The 22,629-nt window shown below is 42.2% G+C and overlaps 2 protein-coding genes across 7 annotated transcripts; one reads left to right on the top strand and one right to left on the bottom strand.

The window, feature by feature from the left end:
- Positions 1 to 3,543: 3,543 nt before the first annotated feature.
- On the bottom strand, positions 3,544 to 17,259 carry LOC143485433 (uncharacterized). Of its 2 annotated transcripts, XM_076984875.1 has the most exons (3): positions 16,876 to 17,259; positions 16,605 to 16,698; positions 3,544 to 5,246 (listed from the first exon to the last, which is right to left on the bottom strand). In XM_076984875.1, the coding sequence occupies exon 3, from the start codon at positions 5,105 to 5,107 to the stop codon at positions 4,595 to 4,597; it is 513 nt and encodes a 170-aa protein (XP_076840990.1). In that variant the 5' UTR covers positions 5,108 to 5,246; positions 16,605 to 16,698; positions 16,876 to 17,259; the 3' UTR covers positions 3,544 to 4,594. The 2 variants fall into 2 exon arrangements, with proteins under 2 accessions (XP_076840990.1, XP_076840989.1); XM_076984874.1 differs by lacking the exons at positions 16,605 to 16,698; positions 16,876 to 17,259 and adding an exon at positions 15,952 to 16,343.
- Positions 16,634 to 21,605, top strand: pdcd10b (programmed cell death 10b). Of its 5 annotated transcripts, none has more exons than XM_076984879.1 (10): positions 16,634 to 16,804; positions 17,768 to 17,841; positions 18,036 to 18,190; positions 18,541 to 18,594; positions 18,698 to 18,815; positions 20,148 to 20,274; positions 20,691 to 20,790; positions 20,871 to 20,953; positions 21,075 to 21,165; positions 21,420 to 21,605. In XM_076984879.1, the coding sequence occupies exons 3-9, from the start codon at positions 18,101 to 18,103 to the stop codon at positions 21,154 to 21,156; spliced, it is 654 nt and encodes a 217-aa protein (XP_076840994.1). In that variant the 5' UTR covers positions 16,634 to 16,804; positions 17,768 to 17,841; positions 18,036 to 18,100; the 3' UTR covers positions 21,157 to 21,165; positions 21,420 to 21,605. The 5 variants fall into 5 exon arrangements, with proteins under 5 accessions (XP_076840994.1, XP_076840995.1, XP_076840993.1 ...); XM_076984878.1 differs by having other exon boundaries at positions 16,635 to 16,804; positions 18,028 to 18,190; XM_076984880.1 differs by lacking the exon at positions 17,768 to 17,841.
- Positions 21,606 to 22,629: the final 1,024 nt, after the last annotated feature.

The raw sequence follows: 22,629 nt of genomic DNA, 5'->3' as shown, positions 1-22,629 counted from the left end.
TGCAGAAGAAGGATTGACATGCATAAAACTTAAATATCTGACTCCAAATTATAGTTGGTAAGAATATAAAAGAACTCACTTCCAAAATAGATCAGTACAGGTTATACAATATACCTAACCAACTTTATAAAGTACCTTGCTATAAACAATAGCCTGCTTTGTCAGGTTTATCATAAACATGCGTAGCAGATGGGATACTTTAGAGCAGGGGTACTCAAATAGAAATGATGATGGGCCACATTTTATTTTTTCAATCACTGAGGGGTCCGATTATGGGGGGGGGGGGGGGGGGGGGGTGTAGCAAACGTAAACTGTCGACGGGGGGGGGGGGGTGGTCAAACGCATTTGGGCGTCTGCTACCTGTTTGTTGTTGCCATAAAGGCAATCTCCGGCATCGTCTTGAGATTGCGGTGCGCGATTTCAAAATAAGAGCGGATAGCGCGATTGAAAAAAAAGATTCCTAAAAAAAAAACCACTTTTCAAAAGAAGCTAGTGGGCCAGAAATAGATAGCCCGCGGGCCGGATGTGCCCTGCGGGCCGCTATTTGAGTATGGGGGCTTTAGAGGGAATTGGTATTAGCATTGATTTTACCTTTTAACTGATACTAATAATGAGCTCATCTGGCCCAGTATAGCTATAATCAAGGAAGACCGTGGCTACACAATTAACCAGATTTATTCAATAACCAACAAAATATAAAACAATAACATAACCATACTAGATTAAAGTAACAATAATACCTAATGGAAACAGAGAAACCGACTGGTGCAGGCTGCCTCACGGAGAAGGACCCCCAAAGGAAGCCAAGAGAGAAGAAGAAGCCAAAGTCCAGAGAGAAGAGGAGACCCCACACCCACAAACCTCTCTTTTTAAATCCCCCCAGCATCTCAAAGGGACAGCAGTCACAAAAACCAGGTTAACCAATGGGAATCAGGTTGCTGGTAAAGACAACAGAGTACATTTGCATACAGAGTGCATTCCATACAGGACTGTCCCCTTTGGGGTGAAGTGTACAAACCTTATCAGGGAGTGATGGAACTCTTATCCTGTTAGCATAACCTTTACCCAGTACACAACAAGCTGCAAAATGAGACTAAACATGCCACACAAACACACTGATATAACTAAAATACAAATGGTCAGTTTTATCCCATTGCTATGGGAACCTCTTCAGATAAACCACCATTTGTTGCCCCCCATGGTTTTATGGAGGAACACCAGATCCTGCCTCCCCCACAGGAACACATCAGAGCACTCCTACAACTGCATACACACATGCCTGTGGGGAGGTGTCAGGGGCTGTAACTTGACATTACCAAAGTGCTTTTTTAGTTTTTAACCACAAACGAAGGTGAAAGAAAAGGAGACTGGTGGCTTCCGAAAGCGGCTGGTCATTCTGTGACGGGCAGGGTGATCGAAATAAAATGGAAGCGATCACGCCAAGTCTCAGGGAAAATGTATGGTTTAATAGAAAAAGTGCGCAAACCAAAAACCTGTGACTTAATCCAAATGAAGGATATAATGACCAGCGATCAACTGGTACAAAGACAAGACATATATAGACAAACAAACGACCATCAGGTCAGACGGATTGGCGTGATTGCTTCCATTTTATTTCACTCACCCTGCCCATCACAGAATCCTTAAATACTACACTACTAAGCTGGGTAATTGTGATGATGGGCGCAGGGTGACGGACAAGGCATGAGTAGTGTTCTTTGCACATACGTCGCTTTATTTATGACACAAATAGCGCAGACAGCGCACGATGAACACTTACACATTTATTCTGGTCAGACTCAAACAAAGACGAGCACGGGACACTGCGCGAACGTATATTAAATAGACGAACCACATAAGCCCCAAATGTTCACGAGACGAGCCACAGGTGAGACTGATCAACACTCAGACACAACCACACCCACGGAGATCCACAGATGCAGACGACTAGATGTAGAAGACATAAACACACGCCCAAAAGGGAGGGGTCAGGGGCTGTACCGTAACAGTAATATGACAAGATTATTATAAATACCCCTCAAGATCATTATAAATTTCCCCCAAATATATTTTGAATGTCATGGATTTCTGTAGATATATTAAAACACTTCAAATGCATGTTTACTTATAGAGAGTACATAAATCTAGGTCTATTTATTCAGAACAATGCTAAATAGAATCCAACACTGTGCTATGTAATAAATGTTTAATAGAAGTCATTGTATTCAAGTTCTAGATGGTTAGTGGAGCTGATAAGTTTTTAAAAAGTGGCTGGTCAGCAGAGCCGGAGTGGCTAATCGGGAGATTCGGGAGGATTCCCGACGGGCCGGTTCATGTCAATCTCTAGTTTGGGCCGATGGGGAGGGGGAGATAATTTTGGGCCAGATTTGGGTATGAAACTTCCCGGTTCTGAAAAAGCTCCCACTCCAGCCCTGCTGGTCAGTATATATTTACATGCCACAGACAAAACAAACCTGTCTCTCAGTGAAGAGCGCCGGCCATCTCATCATCATTTCCAACACAGGAGGCTCATCATCCACAACTTCCCACAGAATTGAGACTGTGTTTGTGCCCAGGGTTAAATTAAATCATAAGAAAAAACCTATTACTACTGAAAATTGGATTAATCAATATTCGATCACTCAACTCTAAAGCAGTTTTTGTGAATGAACTTATAACCAACCAGAAAATTGATATTCTATGTCTAACAGAAATGTGGATTCAATCTGGTGATTATTTAACACTAAATGAAGCCACTCCTGTGGGATATAGCTATATACATAGACCTAGATTGTCAGGCAGAGGTGGAGGAATATGTATAATCTATCGAAATTGTTTAGAAATTCATCAGAAATACTTAGATATCTCTAATTCATTTGAGATGCAGTCTATTAATGTAATTAGTCCATCCATAAATAAAAGCGCATTTTCCCTGACAAATGTATACCGACCACCAGGGCCTTACTCAGACTTCTTAAACGATTTCACTGATTTTGCAGCAAATTTAGCAGTATGTAGTAACAAAATAATAATGGTAGGAGACTTTAACATACATTTTGATAATGCAGAGGATCCACTGACAAGGGCTTTTACTTCTACATTGAACTCTACATTGAATGTAGTAGGACCTACACATTATCGAAATCATACCCTAGATTTAATCTTAACGCTGGGTATCGACATAATAAATATACTCCCACAAACCGTAGCAATCTCTGATCACTATTTAGTCCAATTCAACACAGTTTATTGAAACCCTTCCTGACTTAACTGCTTTAGACCACTCACCATCCGATCCAGGAGAGTTAGATAGTCTAACCGACTGCATAGAGAATACCTGCAGATCAGCGCTAGATATAGTAGCTACCCTCAAACATAAAAAGGCTAGATCCAAAAAGCTTGCTCCGTGGTACACTGACCAAACTCGAAACTTAAAACAAATAGCATGTAAATTAGAGCGGAAATGGCGATCTACTAAATTGGAAGTATTCCTGTAACGAACTGCGTGACGCAGAGCAGGGAGGTGGACACAAACACTGAGGAGAGTGAGATTTATTAAATGGAATTCCAAAAGTCGTTGTAACAGGCATGGGTCATATCGGGTAGGCAATCAGAACATGAAATATAAACAGGCATACTCAGACAGGGAACTAAGTACGACGGGGAAACACAAAATAGGCAGATATACAAGCTAAGGGAAACAATACTTACAACTAGACAACGCAACGGGATAGCAAAAGGCACGAGTATCAAATGAGACATTGAAACAAAACAACCGATACAGACATGGGAAATACAAGAACATGGGACTACATACATGGGACTAAACCAGACACAGGTGAAGATGATTATAACACGGGCGTGGCAAACAGTGGAAACCAGGGCAACAGACAAGCTGGGCGGGATCAAGGAGCAGGGAACAACACAGACATGAGGAACAGAGGAAACCAGAGTGACAGCTAGGGGAGAGGGCATAGCCCTACGTGACAGAACCCCCCCTCAATTTGTGCCACTCTGGGGCATGCAAAAGGCAAACAGGACAAGGGACCAGACCAAGGGAGACAAGGCACTACGACAAGACAGGGAACCATGGGGCACGGCGAGCAACAGGGACAGTGGACACAGGACAGACCAGAGGGACAGGACATGGGACCTGGGGCATGGCAGGGACAGGAGACAGGGAGACTGGCCAGGCGTTGGGCTGGGGCATGGCAGTACAAACAGGACTGGGGACAAGGGGAGACCGGACAGGACTAGGGCGAGGCAGAGGAGCAGAGCTGGGCAGGACAGGACCGGGAACACGGGAGTGGGGCCAGGGAACAGGACAGAGGCAAACACTGAGGCAAAGACGCTATGAACAACAGAGACCGGAACAGGAACAAAGTGAGTGATCACTTGGGGAACAGACATGGGGACAGGAACAGAGACAACACCACCAGACACTGACATAGGAACAGGCACACAGACTCGGGCAGACACAACCACGGGGACAGGAACCAATACAAAACCAGGGACAGGACTGGCGAGCAAGGGGAACATGGGCAGAGAGACAGGACAACCAAGGGGAGGAGCAAACACATTGAGTCCATGCCCACTAGAGGGCAGCACAGTCTCTGAGGGAACAGGCGTGGCCGGCAGACGGGCAGCAGGAGCAGGTGTGGCCGGCAGACGGGCAGCGAGAGCAGACGACAACCCCCTCAGGGTCGCAGGAACAGGCGACGACCCCCTCAGGGTCGCAGGAACAGGCGACGACCCCCTCAGGGTCGCAGGAACAGGCGACGACCCCCTCAGGGTCGCGGGAACAGGCAACGACCCCTTCCGGATCGCCGGAACAGGAAACGCGGTTGACCCCTTCCGAGTCGCGGGAACAAGAGGTGTGGTAGACCCCTTCCAGGTTGCGGGAACGGGAGGCGTGGTAGACCCCTTCCGGGTCACAGGAACAGGAGGCGTGGTAGACCCCTTCCGGGTCACGGGAACAGGAGACATGGATGACCACTTCCGTGTCATGGAAACAGGCCGCTGAAGTGCGCTCGGGGGGCGGGACCGCCAAACTGAAGTCCTCGGGGGGTGGAGCTACCTGGCCGATGTCCTCGGGGGGCGGAGCCATCAAGTCGACGTCCTCGGGGGCGGAGCCGCTAAGCCAACGTGGCCACTACTCCCCCCCCAAAAAAATCTTGGGGATCCATTGGGGAGTGGCTGACGGAATCAGAGGAGGGAGGTCCTCATCCACGGGGTCCTGGGTGAGCCTGGAAGAATACACAAAAAGACACATAAGCCTCACGGTTGCTCTCTCTGCCACGGCTCCACCTCCCTCAAGCTCGCAGTTGCCATTGAGAGACAACCGAGGGTTAAGCAAACGCTCGTCTGTGCACTCATTCCAAACTTCCACTACAGGTTGCTCCTCCCTGTAACTTTCACCCTGTCGGGCAGACACATCGCGCTCAATAGGAATCTCATCACGAAAGCCAGTCGAAACTGAAAGTGACTGCACTTTCCTCTGTGTCCGACGAGACTTCCTTGTTCCCACAGTGCCAGCGGAATTCCTGTCTCTGGTTCGTTTGCGCTGTGATTTCAGAGAGTTAAACTGAACTGCAGCAGACAACATCTCATCACAGCGATTAAACTTACCAGAGTCTCGCTCCCTCATTTATTAAATTGGCTATTTTATATTGAAGCAATTTTCTGAAGCAATTTTCTTAAATACAAGTAAATAACCATGTAACGTTCATGACGTTTGCGCTGTCATTTCTACAACGCTCAGTTATGTACAATGGAGGAAAAGTGGGACACCATGCACCAGTTTCTGCTAAAGGGATCATACCCAAAGACCTTTAATAAATCACAGAGGCAAAACCTCCGAAGATATGCCTCCAAGTTTTAAATTAAAGGTCAGTAAAGTTATATCATATGTTAGTCCGAAAATGTTTCCAGCATTAATATTGTAGGTAGGTTAGTTTCATAGACTGTTAACCTTATAACAATGTGCTTCCAGCACTAACACTGTAGGTAGGACAGACTATATTACCTTATATTTTACAGACTATATTACCATATCAAAATATGCTTATACTATGAATCTTTGTGTGGTTTCTTTTACATTTTAGAAGGAGACCTCTTGTTTGAAGGCAGCAGAAAGGCCATTAAAACAATGGAGGAGGCTAGGGTTTTGTTTAGGGAGTTTCACTCCTCCCCAATGGGTTGCCAGTCGGGGATCATGAAGACACGGGATGCCATGTGTGCCAGGTTTAACTGGTCAGGCATGACGGTTGATGTCCAAAATTGGGTATGGTTTTTGTGGTTATTTTATTTTATAATTAATAGAAAGTGTCATAATATCTTAACAAATGTATGTCTTTAGGTCTTGGAATGTGACAGATGTCAGAAAGTGGGGAAACCACTGACTGTTGCACAACCACTGCAGTGTATCAAGGTAAGTGCATTCACTAATGTGCAGAAAAGCTTTGTCAGTAGAAATACATGAAATGTATATATATTTTTTATATATTGGTAGGTGTCTGCTGTTTGGGAGCTCATTGGGATGGACCTTACTGGGCCCTTACCCAGAACGACTGATGGATTTCAGTACATTATAATCATAACTGATTACGGTTTTACTAACTTGATAAATTCATCAAGTGTTTTAATATATATTATTTTTCATTCAGTTTGCAGAATCTTTCCTTTTGACAGGAGACATCAGCAAACTGCAGATGACACAAGTAGCTATGAAGAGTGCACGCATGGAGATAGCATGTTCTTTGAAGAGTGCACGCATGGAGATAGCATGTTCTTTGCTTGTATGTCGAGGTGAATTTTATAGTAATTCCATTTACTGTTTTTTACTGCATTTACTGTTGCTGAGTGATTTATTAAAAACTTCATTAGGAAGATTAGACATTGAGACGGTGGTCCATGTTGACATGTGTAGGTACCATGCCTCCACAGACAAAGGAAGGGGGGTGCTCCCCCTAGGTGCATGGCCCACGTCAGGACGGATGTGGAACTACGTCATCAGACGAATCCCCTTTAAAAGGGGGGATCCCCCTTTGTTCGTTCTCTCTACCTGGCTGCATCAAAGTAGCTACCTGTCACGTTGTGGGGGGGCCCCCTACCGGTCGCCCCCGGTTACAGCGGCAGCGGTCCTGTTTTTTGTCACGTGATGTTCGTCCTTCAGGTGGGCGGGACCCGTGATCCGTCTCACCTGAGGGTCGTTTGTTCGTCTATATACGTCTTGTCTTTGTACCAGTTGACTGCTGGTTATTATTTCCTTCATTTGGAACAATGCACGGGTTTTTGGTTTGCACACTTTCTATTAAACCATCCTCTTTCCCTGAGACTTGGCGTGATCGCTTCCTTTTAGTTGCTCACACCTGCCCGACACAGAATAACCAGCCACCTTTCGGAAGCCGCCAGTCTCCTTTACTTTCTCCTTCGTTCGTGGTCATGTCTCGTGGTAAGTGTTTGTCTACGTGCTGTGTGTTTGTCGAGTATTGTCTGAGAGAGTGTTGAGTCTGTCCCCACTCGTCCCGCCGTGTTTAAATGTTGTTTGTGTTTAAACCCGTAAATTACACGGCGGTGACTAGAGCTGGGGACCGGTAGACTCCGCTCTTGCCCAGCGAAACTACCGGTGCCTCACATTGCGCACGTCCGTTGTCCGTTATCGTCTGTGTGTGTGTGTATGTACGTTGTAGTGTTTTGTTTTAATAACGACGCGGACGTGAGCGAGTGTGTGAGTGTGCCGTGGTGTGTGTTTCGCTGGTGGTGTTCGTGTGTGTATGTAGTCGGGTCCACCGGTGCGTGCCGCACGCTAGACCGCGTTAGACGCGAGGGTCTCTCGGTGCCTTTCGCCTCGCTCACCCGATATCCCGTGGTGACGGGGGTGAGCGACTGCGAGCCCGAGAGACGCGTCGCTGTGGGCGTGACGCGCAAGCCGCTCGCGTATAGCTCTCTCTCTCTCTCCAAAGATCTGCGGATCCCGTTGGGAAAACGGTGAGAGAGAGAGAGCTGGAGTGGGCGCGTCACGCTCCGCAGAGCGCGCGCATCGGTGGGTCCTGTCCGTTTGTTTGTGTTCTGTCTTTGCGTGTTCGTTTTGTCCTAGAGTGTAGCGTGCTTTGTTTTATGTAATTCCTCTCTTGCACCCCTCTTCACTGTGTGTGGGGAGGGGCCCATTAGAGGTCCCGTGCCACTGGATGTGGCACGGAGGGCATCCTGGGTGCGTGTGTTGTATGTTGTGTCTGTGTTTTTGTTTTGTTATTCCCCAGAGGGGCCCCCCCTAAATATGTTTTTGGGGGGGAGCTATGGGGTTCCTGAGCCACGACATGTGGCTCAGAAGGCACTGCTCCATCAGGAGACCTGACCGGTTGGGAGGGACCCCTGAGCAAAGAGGAGCCCCTGTACCCCTTTGTAGGCGGAGGACGCCTGGGGTGTAAGGACAGGGTGTCTCCTCAGGCCAAGAAGGGTCCCTTCCCCCCTGTGTAAAAGGGGGGTCAGTGGTCGGAGCAGTGCGCGTTTTGTGTTGTGTTGTCTGTCTGTGTGCGTGTGTGTGTGTGATGTGTTGCAGGTCGCTCCTGGTGGTGGACTGCGGTACTCCCGGACCTAGTGGGGTCTCCAGGAGGAGACCCTCTCCTTCGAGCTCGGGGTGACCAGCGTGTCCCTGTTGCGGATTGCCAGGGCCCTGGTCTCTGGCGCTCCTGGGTTTGGTGGAGGAGTCCACCTTGAGATGAGGGGCCCCGGGGAGGGGTTCACTCCCCAGGAGTCTGGGGTGACCCCTAGCGAAAGGGCAGGGGTCAGCTCCGAGCGAGGAGGTAGGTTCGGGAGGTGGTCGGAAGAAGCCGTGGCCGCACCCCAGTGTGGCGGCCTGCACACATCCACACCTATGACGTTGGTTGGGCCATGTGCTCCCGGTCCGCACTCAGCGGTGGGGCTTAAGCGGCCTAAGGCCGGTTAGGGCGCGAGGGCCCTGTGACCGACCGGGGCGTGGTTATCGTCTTGTTGACGGCCCAGTCGGTCCAGGGTCCCGCCCAGGAGGCGAGCTAACCTGTATGTCTGTTTTATGTTTTCAGCTCCAAGACTGCAGGGAACGGGTCCCTGCCTGGTCTGCGTCCTGTGACGAGGAGCTTATGTGTTTTGTGTTTCAGCTCAGGACGGCAGGGAACGGGTCCCTGTCTTGTCCCCGCCCTCCCGCCCCTTTGTTGTGTTTTGTGTGCTGCCGCTGTAAGCCGCACATCCGGAGGGGAGTGCGGCTTTGGTGGGGGGGTCTGTCACGTTGTTGGGGGGCCCCCTACCGGTCGCCCCCGGTTACAGCGGCAGCGGTCCTGTTTTTTGTCACGTGATGTTCGTCCTTCAGGTGGGCGGGACCCGTGATCCGTCTCACCTGAGGGTCGTTTGTTCGTCTATATACGTCTTGTCTTTGTACCAGTTGACTGCTGGTTATTATTTCCTTCATTTGGAACAATGCACGGGTTTTTGGTTTGCACACTTTCTATTAAACCATCCTCTTTCCCTGAGACTTGGCGTGATCGCTTCCTTTTAGTTGCTCACACCTGCCCGTCACACTACCTAGATACGAAGAGCGCGCACACCTTCGGGAACAAAGCGGTATTGGTTCTGCACTCGAACCCTGTGCAGCACGCGACGCAAGAAGTAACTAGTTCGCTACTTTTATTTCTTTTGCGGAGTTCGCTAAAACCAATCGCTTCAGCTAGCCGACGATTAAGAACTGTTTGAACATTCGCGCGACGGCCGGACCGCCGCGAGTTCATCTTAACGTCGACAGCGACCACTTCCCCGGGACACCACGCAACGGACCATCAAGGGACCGCCGATTGAACGGCCACCACAGCTTCCCCTGGACGGAGCAACGCGATCCAGCGGAACCTTCTTCACGAAAGCGCACGAAGGAGTCCTCCTCAAGAGGCTACCTGGCCTACTGCGCGGGCCGCGGACTGAACAACTCAAAGTAAGACTGTGCATCTGGGCAGACTTAGAACAATATCTTGTTTTACTGTTTTCTGTGTGCTTAGATCGATGCTTTGTGAACGCTTGTTTGCAGTGGTGTTTATAATCACGTTCATGTTAAACCGTACTCTGTTTAAGGCTTAACACTAGAGCTCCTAGAGAAGCGAAAAATTTCACAGGGCTTGGTAGGGTCCATGTAGCCCACTCCCCTGCTGTGAAGGGATTAACGCCCATTGTCTTGGTAATGCGGTGGAAGCGGCTCACCCCCAGCTCATACGCCTGCCAAAGCACAAGCTGGCTCACCCCCAAGCTCATATGACCAAAACACCAAACGTGATACTTCACGAAAAAGTTGAAGTTACAAGCAGACTATATGTTACCGATACTACAACAAACGGCAGAAAATTTGTAGACTCGTGTTTCAAAAGTTACAATTCAATCGCACGTAGAGACGACAGTTTCTCTAATGAGTCCCGTCAAACAATAAAAATAAATAAAAATGTTTGAATCTTGCTCTTTGTATATTTCATATACTATACTATATAATATTTGTTGTAATCAAACACTTTCTGTTTCCGCGTTTGAATTCGCGTTTGAAAAGCTAAGAAATTATATGGCGCAATTAGCTTGATGCTAATGTTATATAGGAAATCCCATATCATTGCTAGCGAAAATTAGCATGGTCGCGTTGCATCACTGCATCACTGATAAATGTTGTGATCTAAACAGCAGGCTGGAAAAGGAGAGGAAAAGACAGGAAAACAAATTCATGTGCTCTCTATCTATCTATCTATCTATCTATCTATCTATCTATATATATATATATTTGTGTTAGAAGCATTTGATAGAAGCATTTGTGTTTCTGCTTGTTTGTGATCTAAACAGCAGGCTTGAATCTTGCTCTTTGTACATTTCTTATACTATCTATCTATCTATATTTGTGTTAGAAGCATTTGATAGAAGCATTTGTGTTTCTGCTTGTTTGTGATCTAAACAGCAGGCTTGAATCTTGCTCTTTGTACATTTCTTATACTACCTCTATCTATCTATCTATCTATCTATCTATCTATCTATCTATCTATCTATCTATCTCTATCTATCTATCTATCTATATTTGTGTTAGAAGCATTTGATAGAAGCATTTGTGTTTCTGCTTGTTTGTGATCTAAACAGCAGGCTTGAATCTTGCTCTTTGTACATTTCTTATACTATCTATCTATCTATCTATCTATCTATCTATATTTGTGTTAGAAGCATTTGATAGAAGCATTTGTGTTTCTGCTTGTTTGTGATCTAAACAGCAGGCTTGAATCTTGCTCTTTGTACATTTCTTATACTACCTCTATCTATCTATCTATCTATCTATCTATCTATCTATCTATCTATCTATCTATCTATCTATATTTGTGTTAGAAGCATTTGATAGAAGCATTTGTGTTTCTGCTTGTTTGTGATCTGTGATCTCTGTGATCAGAGACTTTCTGGGTGAGGCTGCTGCCTCAGTCTTGCTCTGTGAATTAACATAATAAAGGGTGATGTTTGGCTTTGCTAATTGCTGGCAAGAAGGAGAAGAAGGAGGGGTGATGTCCTCAGAATCCTGAATTCTCAGGAGCTCTAGTTAAAGAGATATTCTGTTCAAAGCTTAAATAGGTATTCTGTTTAAACTTGTTCGATTATTCACACTGATTCTTTTATTTCGTATAACTGTTAAACGTGTGTCTTACTATACGCTCGTTGGGGCTGTATAGTGACCGACGATACCGTGTCTTAGTTGGAGGAAATTTGCGTTGTTTGTGGCTGTAGTGAGAACTCGGTTTAAGTTTCGCGCCATCGAGTTTCCCTTTGTCTCAAAGATCTCCTCCCCCATACGCACGTACACACGCACGCGCATCCGCGCGCACTCGAATACACGCACGCGCATCCGCGCGCACTCGAATACACGCACGCGCATCCGCGCGCACTCGAATACACATCCACACACACACACGCATACCTACACACACACACACACACACACACACTAGCCTACCCTCCTGTCCCCTTTGTTTGCTATGCTTTTATTATTATGCTTTGTGATCAATAAATGTTTTTATGATTAAATACTGTCGTTTGAGTCGTTGTTTCTCTGTTACAACCTGAAGCCAGAACTATTATTTGAACTGTAACCTTCAGATTTATAGTTTGTTAATCAAACAATTTGGGCTACGGGAGTTGACCACAATTAGTGGCGACCTTAGTTAAATGAGTTTATATAAAATTTGGGTAAATTTAACACGGTCTGAACTCCCACCATTTCGTAGGTAATTTTATGAGACTGATTACTAAATAAATTTGGCCAGCACCTACACATGGTTGCATCATGCAAGTCCCACAAATTTCCCACCTGGCACCACCACCACTTTTCCACTTTGATATTTGATTTAAACATTACCTGAAGCTGCAGAACAATATCTGCAAAATGTTATGCATCGCACTGTTTTAAAAAGACCCGCTATTCTCATAGGTACATGAGTGTACTGGTCTTGATGACATATATTTATCCAGGCAATTTTATTTATAGGCAATTGGATACAGTGGATTACTGCATAATCTGCTCCATGTTAGAAGGTGATGCTGACGACAAGAACATAACAGAAATGGTACAACTACCAATGCAGTACAGAAATTTTAACAGACCAACGCTGAGAGAACAAGACTGCAGTGTATATTTTTGTAGTATTTTTAATGTTCAGTTTTATTATAGAATAATTTGCAATAACTGTGTATCATAATGTATAATTTAAATTTGTTTTGCTCCAGTGCATTGTTTCAATAATGACTTGTGATTTTATTTTCAGGTGCAGTGTGAGCTGTGCAATAGATGGGCACACTTTGACTGTGCACATTACGACCACAAAAAAAACAGTTATTTTATTTTTGCCAAAAATGTTCATAGAAAAATATATAGCTTCATTTAGACTCATTACACTTGTGGCAGCACAAAGGGATGTACAATGTGCTTTTTAATTAAAAAATTTTTTATGGTCTTTCTTGTTGTCAAATTTAGAATATTTTAATTAAACATTTTATTTAAAAACAATTCTGATGTCTGTTTGCTTAATATTTACAATATGAAGTTTAATTTTAGTTTGATTTGTTGATTCTGTTTCTAAGACATTCCTTAAGCACAGAGTTCCAGTAATCAATACATGACTTAATTAACTTTTATTGCTGGACGCACGTTCTTATAAGGTAATGCAGCCTATAAAATTATCGTACCTACAGTATTAATGCTGGACGCACGTTCTGATAAGGTAATATAGCCTATAAAATGATCATACCTACAGTATTAATGCTGTACACACGTTCTGAATGTAGCCTATAAAATGATCGTACCTACAGTATTAATGCTTGAGGCACATTCTGATAAGGTAATATAGCACATAAATGATCGTACCTACAGTATTAATGCTGTACGCACGTTCTGATAAGGTAATGTAGCCTATAAAATTATCATACCTACAGTATTAATGCTGTACGCACGTTCTGATAAGGTAATGTAGCCTATAAAATGATCATACCTACAGTATTAATGCTGTACGCACGTTCTAATAAGGTAATGTAGCCTATAAAATGATCATACCTACAGTATTAATGCTGTACGCACGTTCTGATAACGTAATGTAGCCTATAAAATTATCATACCTACAGTATTATTGCTGTACGCACGTTCTGATAAGGTAATGTAGCCTATAAAATTATCATACCTACAGTATTAATGCTGTATGCACGTTCTGATAAGGTAATGTAGCCTATAAAATGATCGTACCTACAGTATTAATGGTAGAATCATGTTTGGATAAGGTAATGTAGCCTATAAAATGATCGTACCTACAGTATTAATGCTTGACGCACGTTCTGATAAGGTAATATAGCACATAAAATGATCGTACCTACAGTATTAATGCTTGACGCACGTTCTGATAAGGTAATATAGCACATAAAATGATCGTACGTACAGTATTAATGGTAGAAACATGTTTGGATAAGGTAATATAGCCTATAAAATGATCATACCTACAATATTAATGGTACAAGCACATTCATATTAGGAAATATAGCCTATAAAATGATCGTACATACAGTATTAATGGTAGAAGCACGTTCGGATAAGGTCATATAGCCTATAAATTGATCGTACGTACAGCTACTACTGCGGTACTACATTTTGACACGGTAGCAAGAATCGATAGATATGTCTATAATTTTGTGCTACGGGTGTGCGCTGACAGTGACGTAAACTTAGCATGCGCATGCGCAGTAGCCCAAGGTAGGACAGCTCGAGGGGTAGCACAAATTTTCAGAACACCTGTTAAGGAACAACACCGACACGGGAGAGGGGGGCGTAGCCCTACGTGACAAGAACAAAAAAGTCCTGCTCTATCGGGTTTTTTTCTTTTAATTATTAAATTATTATTGATCTATTTGCGGGCCGCACTGAGTGGGCCGCCACTGGTCTACTGTACCACCTCTCCTGATAAGGAGAATCATACATAATGATTATTATTCTTTCCCAATTGTGTTGACACCTCTTCTTTATTCTGTATTCTACATGTATTATTATTAAACTCTAGAACTTTTTCCTGACACCTGTGTGTTGTGAATCTGTTCTCCTGGTACCAGCTACGGAACACTGAGGGCTAAACAAATTTATAATCCAAATTATGAACCCTGATGGTTTTGATCTACGTCTAAAGGACGATTCTAAAAGAAATTACTTTTTTGTTGTTGTTGTTTATATAACCAGCTCTAAATGTTTATTGAGCTAATTAATGTCCAATTAAATTTAACATCCATTAAACTAATTTAAATTAATTTTTTTGTAATTTTTTTTGAATCAGCTTACATTTATTAACTTATATATGGCTTTATCTGCCACTGTTTTTGCTGTTTAAATTAAAAGTGCGTCAGGTCGCAATGCTTTTTGACACATTGTGTTGCCAAAAGGGACATTTGTTTTAACTCGTTCCTTCGCCCCTCCGAAAGCTCATCAACCATACAGGACAGGAAACATCGAGGCGAACTGAGCGAGGGCATGTTAAAAAGACTACAGAAGAGGAGTTTATGGAGCTTTTACTACTCTGAAGTATACCTGTGCACAGATTTCAGGGAGTAGTATGCAGCATCCATTAAGTAGTAGTGTGAAGAAGCCAGAGGTGGGACCAAGTCAGTGTTTTGCAAGTCTCAAGTAAGTCCAAGCCTTTATCCTCAAGTCCCGAGTCAAGTCTCAAGCAAAGACAGTCAACTCAAGTCAAGTCTCGACTCAAGACAGGCAACCGTCAAGTCAAGTCCCAAGTCTGAAACTTGGAATTTCAAGTCCTTTCGAGTCTTTTTTTTTTTTTTACCAATGTTGCAGGTATATTTTAAATGTAAATAATAGACATGTGTTCTTTTTTAAATCTGTATTCTCCTCAAATCTTGATAAAACATGTGCAACTGAAAACACGAAGTATAAAATTACACCTCTTTATTGCACAGTTCAATTTTTTAAACTTAGCTGCAAAAATATTCATACTTTAAACTACAATTTTCCAGAAATAAATATTCTGTAGAATAGTACAGAACTCCATGTTCAAATAAAAAGTGCTGATATTTTCACAGTACAATACAAAGAACCATAACGGCATTTTTCCCTCTCTTCTCTTATCTGGTTTCTTAGAGAACATGTGTGTCCATGTGTGAGTGACACAAGACAAACAAATATAAGAACTGAACAATTAACAGGAATCTGCAACTTTAGACATTTCAGTAAACTATTCTGCATTGCATTTGCAAAAGACCAAACTGGCCAAAAGTCTGTATGTCATTTGTGCACGATGAGGCCGTAGAATGATGCCCCCATAGCTGAAAACTCGCTCCACTTTTGTCAATATATTTTTTTCTCGATTTCAAAATCACAATCCATGCTGAGATAGAACTGGATATTATGATGGTGACAGAGAGAGGCTCTCTTACCTGAGTTCAGATACAGAACGTGATTGAACGTGAGACACACGCATTTGACCGTCTTCAGACGCTCTCACGCCACACATCCGATTTCTCACGCCGAAAAAAAAATCTAGTTTATTTACCTCTGATCCACATCTATGATTCAATGAGTTACTAGTTTGCTCTGGCGCCAACCACCAGCAATCGATCGATCGCGATATAATACTTAATTTGTGTCCATTTTACACCCCGCCCGGTAACAATTCACGTTCGCTGACCCCCCCATTTGATTGGTTGTGCTGCAGCTCCTGCATACACACACACACACACACACACACACACACACACACACACACACACCCGTACAGAGTGTGGAAAAGCAGAGGACCGGTCTGCGTCAGAAGGACGGAAATGAAATTAATGGGGCGCACTTTATAAATATTAATATGCGTTTTAAAATTTAGATTTGGGGTTCAAATATCAAGTATTTGCAAGTAAACAGGTTCAAGTCCAATTCAAGTCCCAAGTTATAGGTGTAAAAGTCCAAGTCAAGTCTAAGTCTCTGAATATTTTTTCAAGTCAAGTCAAAAGTCTTAATATTAATGACTCGAGTCTAAGTCATGTGACTCGAGTCCCCACCTCTGGAAGAAGCCAATATAATAACTAGTTATGATACTTACACCAGTCCCTCTGGACGCGCAGGTTATGGTGAAAGCTGATTGGTCCAAAGGAGGAAGTCGTCATGAAAAGTCTCGGCTCACAGAAAACTTCCGCCTTCCGAAGTTAAAGAGAAAACAGCTAAGCTAGCTTTATTTGCTTGGCAGTTAGAGCACATCAATTGCCATTATTTTTTTGTTTTTGTTTCTAAAGACGTGAGAAGGTATTGTGCGATGTTGATTAAAATGTGATTTGATTAAACATGTTGCGATATTCGCTGTTTTACATATTTACCTGCAATAATAGGACTAGCTAGCTATTGATGTTGCCCTCACTAGCCGTCAGGGCTAGCAGCGTTAGTCTGGGTGAAGACGCGTCCTCGTCTTTGTTGTGGCGGTCTAGACTACACTAGCGGTCTAGACTACACTAGCGGTCTGGACTACACTAGCGGTCTAGACTACACTAGCGGTCTGGACTACACTAGCGGTCTAGACTACACTAGCGGTCTGGACTACACTAGCGGTCTGGACTACACTAGCGGTCTAGACTACACTAGCGGTCTGGACTACACTAGCGGTCTAGACTACACTAGCGGTCTGGACTACACTAGCGGTCTGGACTACACTAGCGGTCTAGACTACACTAGCGGTCTGGACTACACTAGCGGTCTGGACTACACTAGCGGTCTAGACTACACTAGCGGTCTGGACTACACTAGCGGTCTGGACTACACTAGCGGTCTGGACTACACTAGCTGTCTGTCTCCCTTCGTGTTTTCTTTTTGTAGTAAACTCTGTGTATTGTAATTTATAGCAAACCAGCAGGCTAGCTATGTTTTCCGAGCGCTTTGATTTGCTGGATAACCGGGCAATCACTTTGTTTGGGTCAAACCTCTTGCTAGCAGCGCTGGCGACACCTCCGAGGTGCCACAGGTGTGAGGTTTCTCCAGGTGTTGTTGCCGGTCGAGCGTGACCATCGCGCCTTTTAGTGAGTCTAGTTAGGTAATAGCTAGTTTATAATCTGAGAACCTTTTTTTAGCGTTTTGACCCCTTGCAAAGCTGAGTCTTTTAGTGGATACTGTTGTTGTTTTTCCAGTAATAGCTCCAGAGTAACTAACTTCTGATCTTATTTGAACTGCTTTAAAACACCAATTTTATATGCACAAATGGTTTTTTTAACTACGTAGCTAGCAGAAGAGCGTAGTTCCGCGCTGGAGTAGGACTATCGCTGGGAGAGACTGTCTGGAGATGTTATTTTCGTGTATGTATTAATAACTAACTAGATAATTATAAAAGTAGTTTTCGTTATAATCGGGTGTTTATTATATAATAGCCTACATTAAGTTGTCAAGCTAACATGGCTAGCTCGTTTGAATAAACTTTAATATTCAGTGTGTATGAAACAAAAACGAACACTGCACTGAATCAGTAACATTGTTTCTCTAAGATCCACAGCAGTCCTGTGAGGAGAGGACCATAGTTCTAGCCTGGTCACCCATTTGTTGGGCCATCCATTGAGGATGACAATGGAAGAGATGAAGAATGAAGCTGAGACAAGTTCAATGGTCTCTATGACATTATATGCAGTCATGTACCCAGTCTTCAATGAGGTAATTAATATACATTGTCAACTTCATGTTGCTTAAAGCATATTCTCCAACCTGTTGACAAGCTTGCATTGCATTATCATAGCTGTTATTGGTCGACTTTTTTATATATGTAATGGCCAATAATGATATCTAGAGAGTAGAGTAAGCAATGGCTGATATTTAATGCTGTGCAGAAACTATAGTCATTTGTTTTATCATCCTTGTGAGCACTGGTTATCTCAAAATGACATTAATCAGCTAACCAATTAATTAATTGATCACTTGTAGCTCTTTGCATATACAACAGTGTTTTAACATGACAATATTTTTGGATTTGCATGAGTGTATGTGATTTTGTTTTAATGCTACAGCTGGAGAGGATAAACCTATCAGCAGCACAGACACTGCGTGCAGCCTTTATTAAAGTAAGATACCTTTATAAGGTGATGAAAGTTAGTAATGTCTTTCTCACAATATAATGAACTATTGTTTTAAAATCACAGATTTTTATTGCTTTGCTCTCATAAGGCAGAGAAGGAAAATCCAGGACTTACTCAGGACATTATAATGAAGATCCTGGAGAAGAAGAATGTTGAGATCAACTTTACAGAGTCGCTACTGCGCATGGCTGCGGATGATGTTGAAGGTATAACAGCAGTCATTGTCATTATCCAGTCACCCTTTGAAATATTGTGTAAACTTCAAAAAGCTTTCTTAACAGGTCTTGGTCCCTTGCTCATCAAAAGAAAAGTAACATTGTATGATCACCTTTCAGTCTTTCAGTGCAATAGCACTGGGGGAGGGGCTATATGCCATATCGGGGATACATGCAATTTTTAGTGCAAGCAAGACATGAAACATGGCTAAACTGGTCTATTACATTTTTTATGAACTCATCTGAAACAGCATAGATTAATATTTTAAAATATAATTTATATATTATATATATAAATTATATATATATATATATATATATATATATATATATATATATATATATATATATATATATATATATATATATATTATTATTATTATTATTATTAGGCAGTCATAGCCTGGTGGTTAGGGAACTGGTCTTGTGACCAGAGGGTCCCGGGTTCGATCCCCAGACCTGAGGCTATGACTGAGGTGCCCCTGAGCAAGGCACCTAACCCTCAATAGTTCGCTTGTATTTACAAAAATGAGATGAAAATGTAAGTCGCTCTGGATAAGGGCGTCTGCCAAATGCCATAAATGTAAATGTAAATAATTCACAGTAATCACCAATATCTAGACCATTATTTTTATTTATATATTTTATTTATATAGACCATTACTTAATTTTTCAGAAGTTGACCTATGTGGGTGTAAACCGCTTCACATAGCTTGGGAAGAGTGGCATCTGAAAAGTATTTCCAGATGTGGCATAGAAGCTGTAGAGTCCCACGTCTTCTCCAACTGAGAAGGGCTGGTTATATTTATTTTATCTATAAATTCAATCACTATGGTTGTGATTCGTTTAGCTTTTTTGTACCAGTCAAATGTGGTCTGCACGGTTTTCTTGGTTTTTTGTTTTGTGCTAGTTACCCATGCTAGCAATGTTTGCTGAGTCTGTCACATATGGTAAAAAAAAACAAAATAAATTGCAAGACAGATGTCTAGTTTTCCATCAGCACATGCAGTAAACATTATAAACCTTTTACTTTTTCCATCTAGCAGTTCAGGCACCTGGCCAGAGAAGGTTTCACGGAGGGCTCCTGTTCCTGGATGAAACGCTAGCTGGAAATACCAGAAATTAGACTCATTTGTTTAACACTATTGATCAGATAAATTGTAGAAATATCGGCCAACCACAGATCTCATATTTTGATAAAAAATCGGCCGATACCGATACATAATTGACCAGTCCTTCCATCTCTAGTATTTAACCCACCAGTATTATCCACCATTTAATATTTGCTATTTCTGAAAACCTTTCACCTTTCATGTTTTTTAGAGTATATGATTGAAAGACGAGAGCAGGAGTTCCAGGACTTGAACGACAGAGCCAGGGCTCTTAAACAGATCCTAAGCAAAATCCCAGATGAGATCAATGACAGAGTGCGCTTCCTTCAGACCATAAAGTGAGCACAGACACCTCAAATTATGCGCTCAAATTGTGGGCACAGATGCTGCCCTTTTATTTGAATACTGCTATTGATAACTCACTAACCATGATGCTATCTGCTATGTGTAATAACTGCTTTTTTTACAAATCAGGAAGTGTTCTATTTGATTACAGTATCCATAAAAGGATATGGTACCAAGTTTGAGAGATGCTTTGAGAGTATAAGACTGTATTTACTGTTGCTCTTGTTCACAGATGGCAAAGCAGAGGACAGATTGTAACAATTTATTTCTATGTTAATCATGGCATAAGTACACTCTTATTCCAGAGCCCATTAATTGGTAGTGAAATTGTTTGTCTCACCTGGACCTCCTATGTAAACATTTTTGTTTTGGATGAATCAAGACATGTTTCTCTTAATGATTTCCACAGAGACATAGCCAGCGCCATAAAGGAACTACTAGACACAGTCAACATTGTGTTTAAGAAATACCAATATCAGAACCGCAGAGTGAGACACACAAACCTTCCTGTATTTATCTTATCTTATCATTTTGTTCTAGAGCTTAGATTTGTCATTTAGGATATGGCTAACAAACGATTTGTTTACAGGCACTTGAACATCAAAAGAAAGAGTTTGTGAAGTACTCAAAAAGCTTCAGTGACACACTGAAAACATACTTCAAAGATGGGAAGTAAGTAGAGAATGAGGGTGATTTTTGGTAGCCAAGTGAAATGGGAATCTTGCAGTTTGATATAGCAGTGTGTGTTTAAAACAGAATTTTTGATAATGTTTATTTTCTCTCCTGCTCATAGGGCAATAAACGTTTTCATCAGTGCCAATAGGCTGATCCACCAAACCAACTTAATATTGCAGACCTTCAAAACTGTTGCCTAAAGAGTTGATGTGAGTCCTATGTGAGATCAAAATCAAAGTAATTTGCCATTGTTCTTGCGGCCTTCCTTGCTCCCCCTCCCTTATTTTATTTTATTTTATTATTATTATAATATATTTTTTTGGATCGTATAATTTATAACTGTCAGTACTTAGAAGAACTGGACTGGGATTCTGGTCAAATAGTTTGCTCTTAGCTGGCTCTTTTGCTTAGTAATCATGATTTCACTCCATTAAAATATTTTTTTTATTTTTTATTGTTACAGTCAAATTAAGCCAAAAGATGTCTGCGCCTTAAAGAGTCTTGCAACATTCCTCCTCTCCAGAGTGTAAATTATCCTGCTCTGCCCTGACCAGGCAGAAGGAATAAGACTAGAAACCTGTATGTATTTAACAGATCACTTTTGGTTGCAAAGGTTCAATAAATAGTTTCCAAATGTTGACATTTTAAACCTTCTCTGTTCTGATATTGTTCCCAGAAAATGTAGGGATATCTGTGCTACAGAGCATTAGGAGACTTGGTTTTAAACGTTATAAAAAGCATTTTAAGAACACTAAATAAGCAATCTGTAAGATTTAGTGCAATCTATTAATACAAAATGAAGACAGTACACAAAAAACTTTTTCATTAATGTATAATCCATTATGTTTCCACTGTGGCCCAAAGTAGATAAACTGTTTACAAACAAATTAACTGATTTTATGCTGTCTGCTATCTTTAGCTAAAACATGGGCATAGTTACAAATACAAGTAACATTTTTCCTATCTCAGCATTAAAAAATATCTAATTGTTACCAGGAATTTTACATTTTTGTCTTAAAGCTATCTTTAGAATTTGGACCAAAAACCCAGATTATTAAGAAATCCTAAATGTCTGCACCAGTATCCAACCTCTGTAATGTTACCAGGTAGTCTGCTGGTCTATTGACTCTTCACAAGCGAGAGTGAGCGCTACTCATGTATTATGACAGTTAACTAAACACAGACCATGTCTATTCCTATTGTAAATTACATAACTCCAGATGCCAGTTTGAGCATTTAAGTAAATTTTATGAACACAAATGTGAGTTGTTCTTTTTTTTTTATTTATTTTATGCAAATTGTTCCAGACAAATTGTTCCAGAAGTCCAGACATTTCACATTGGCATCAAATTAAAAAAGACATATAGTGTTTAGGCATCATGGAAGTCTTGTGGAACACACACAACTTAATGATGAGTACAACAAATTACTACAATGTAAGTTCACTAGACCTGTTCAAACTTTTTCATTAAACTTATTGAAACTGCTATTATTCCCATTTTCCAAGGTCTATGTGTTTTTTTTTTACATAAAAAATTTTTACCACCTAACATTTGGTACCAATTTCAATGCTATAGCGTCGATCTCTGGGAAGCTACAATGAAAAACAAGGCCATAATATCCTGAATTTTTAAGCATTTTTGAAAAATGTCAACAATAAAAATATGTGGCTC

Source organism: Brachyhypopomus gauderio, unplaced genomic scaffold (genome assembly GCF_052324685.1).
Source record: "Brachyhypopomus gauderio isolate BG-103 unplaced genomic scaffold, BGAUD_0.2 sc34, whole genome shotgun sequence".
Lineage (NCBI taxonomy): Eukaryota > Metazoa > Chordata > Actinopteri > Gymnotiformes > Hypopomidae > Brachyhypopomus > Brachyhypopomus gauderio.
This window is presented reverse-complemented; position numbering and strand designations above follow the sequence as displayed.

Coding starts and splice junctions, on each gene's coding strand:
- LOC143485433 (XM_076984874.1), bottom strand. CDS start 5,007: ATGACACGGAAGTGGTCATCCATGTCTCCTGTTCCCGTGACCCGGAAG.
- pdcd10b (XM_076984880.1), top strand. CDS start 18,101: ATGACAATGGAAGAGATGAAGAATGAAGCTGAGACAAGTTCAATGGTC. Junction 20,791..20,870: donor TGAGACACACAAACCTTCCT/GTATTTATCTTA, acceptor ATTTGTTTACAG/GCACTTGAACATCAAAAGAA. Junction 20,954..21,074: donor ACATACTTCAAAGATGGGAA/GTAAGTAGAGAA, acceptor TCCTGCTCATAG/GGCAATAAACGTTTTCATCA.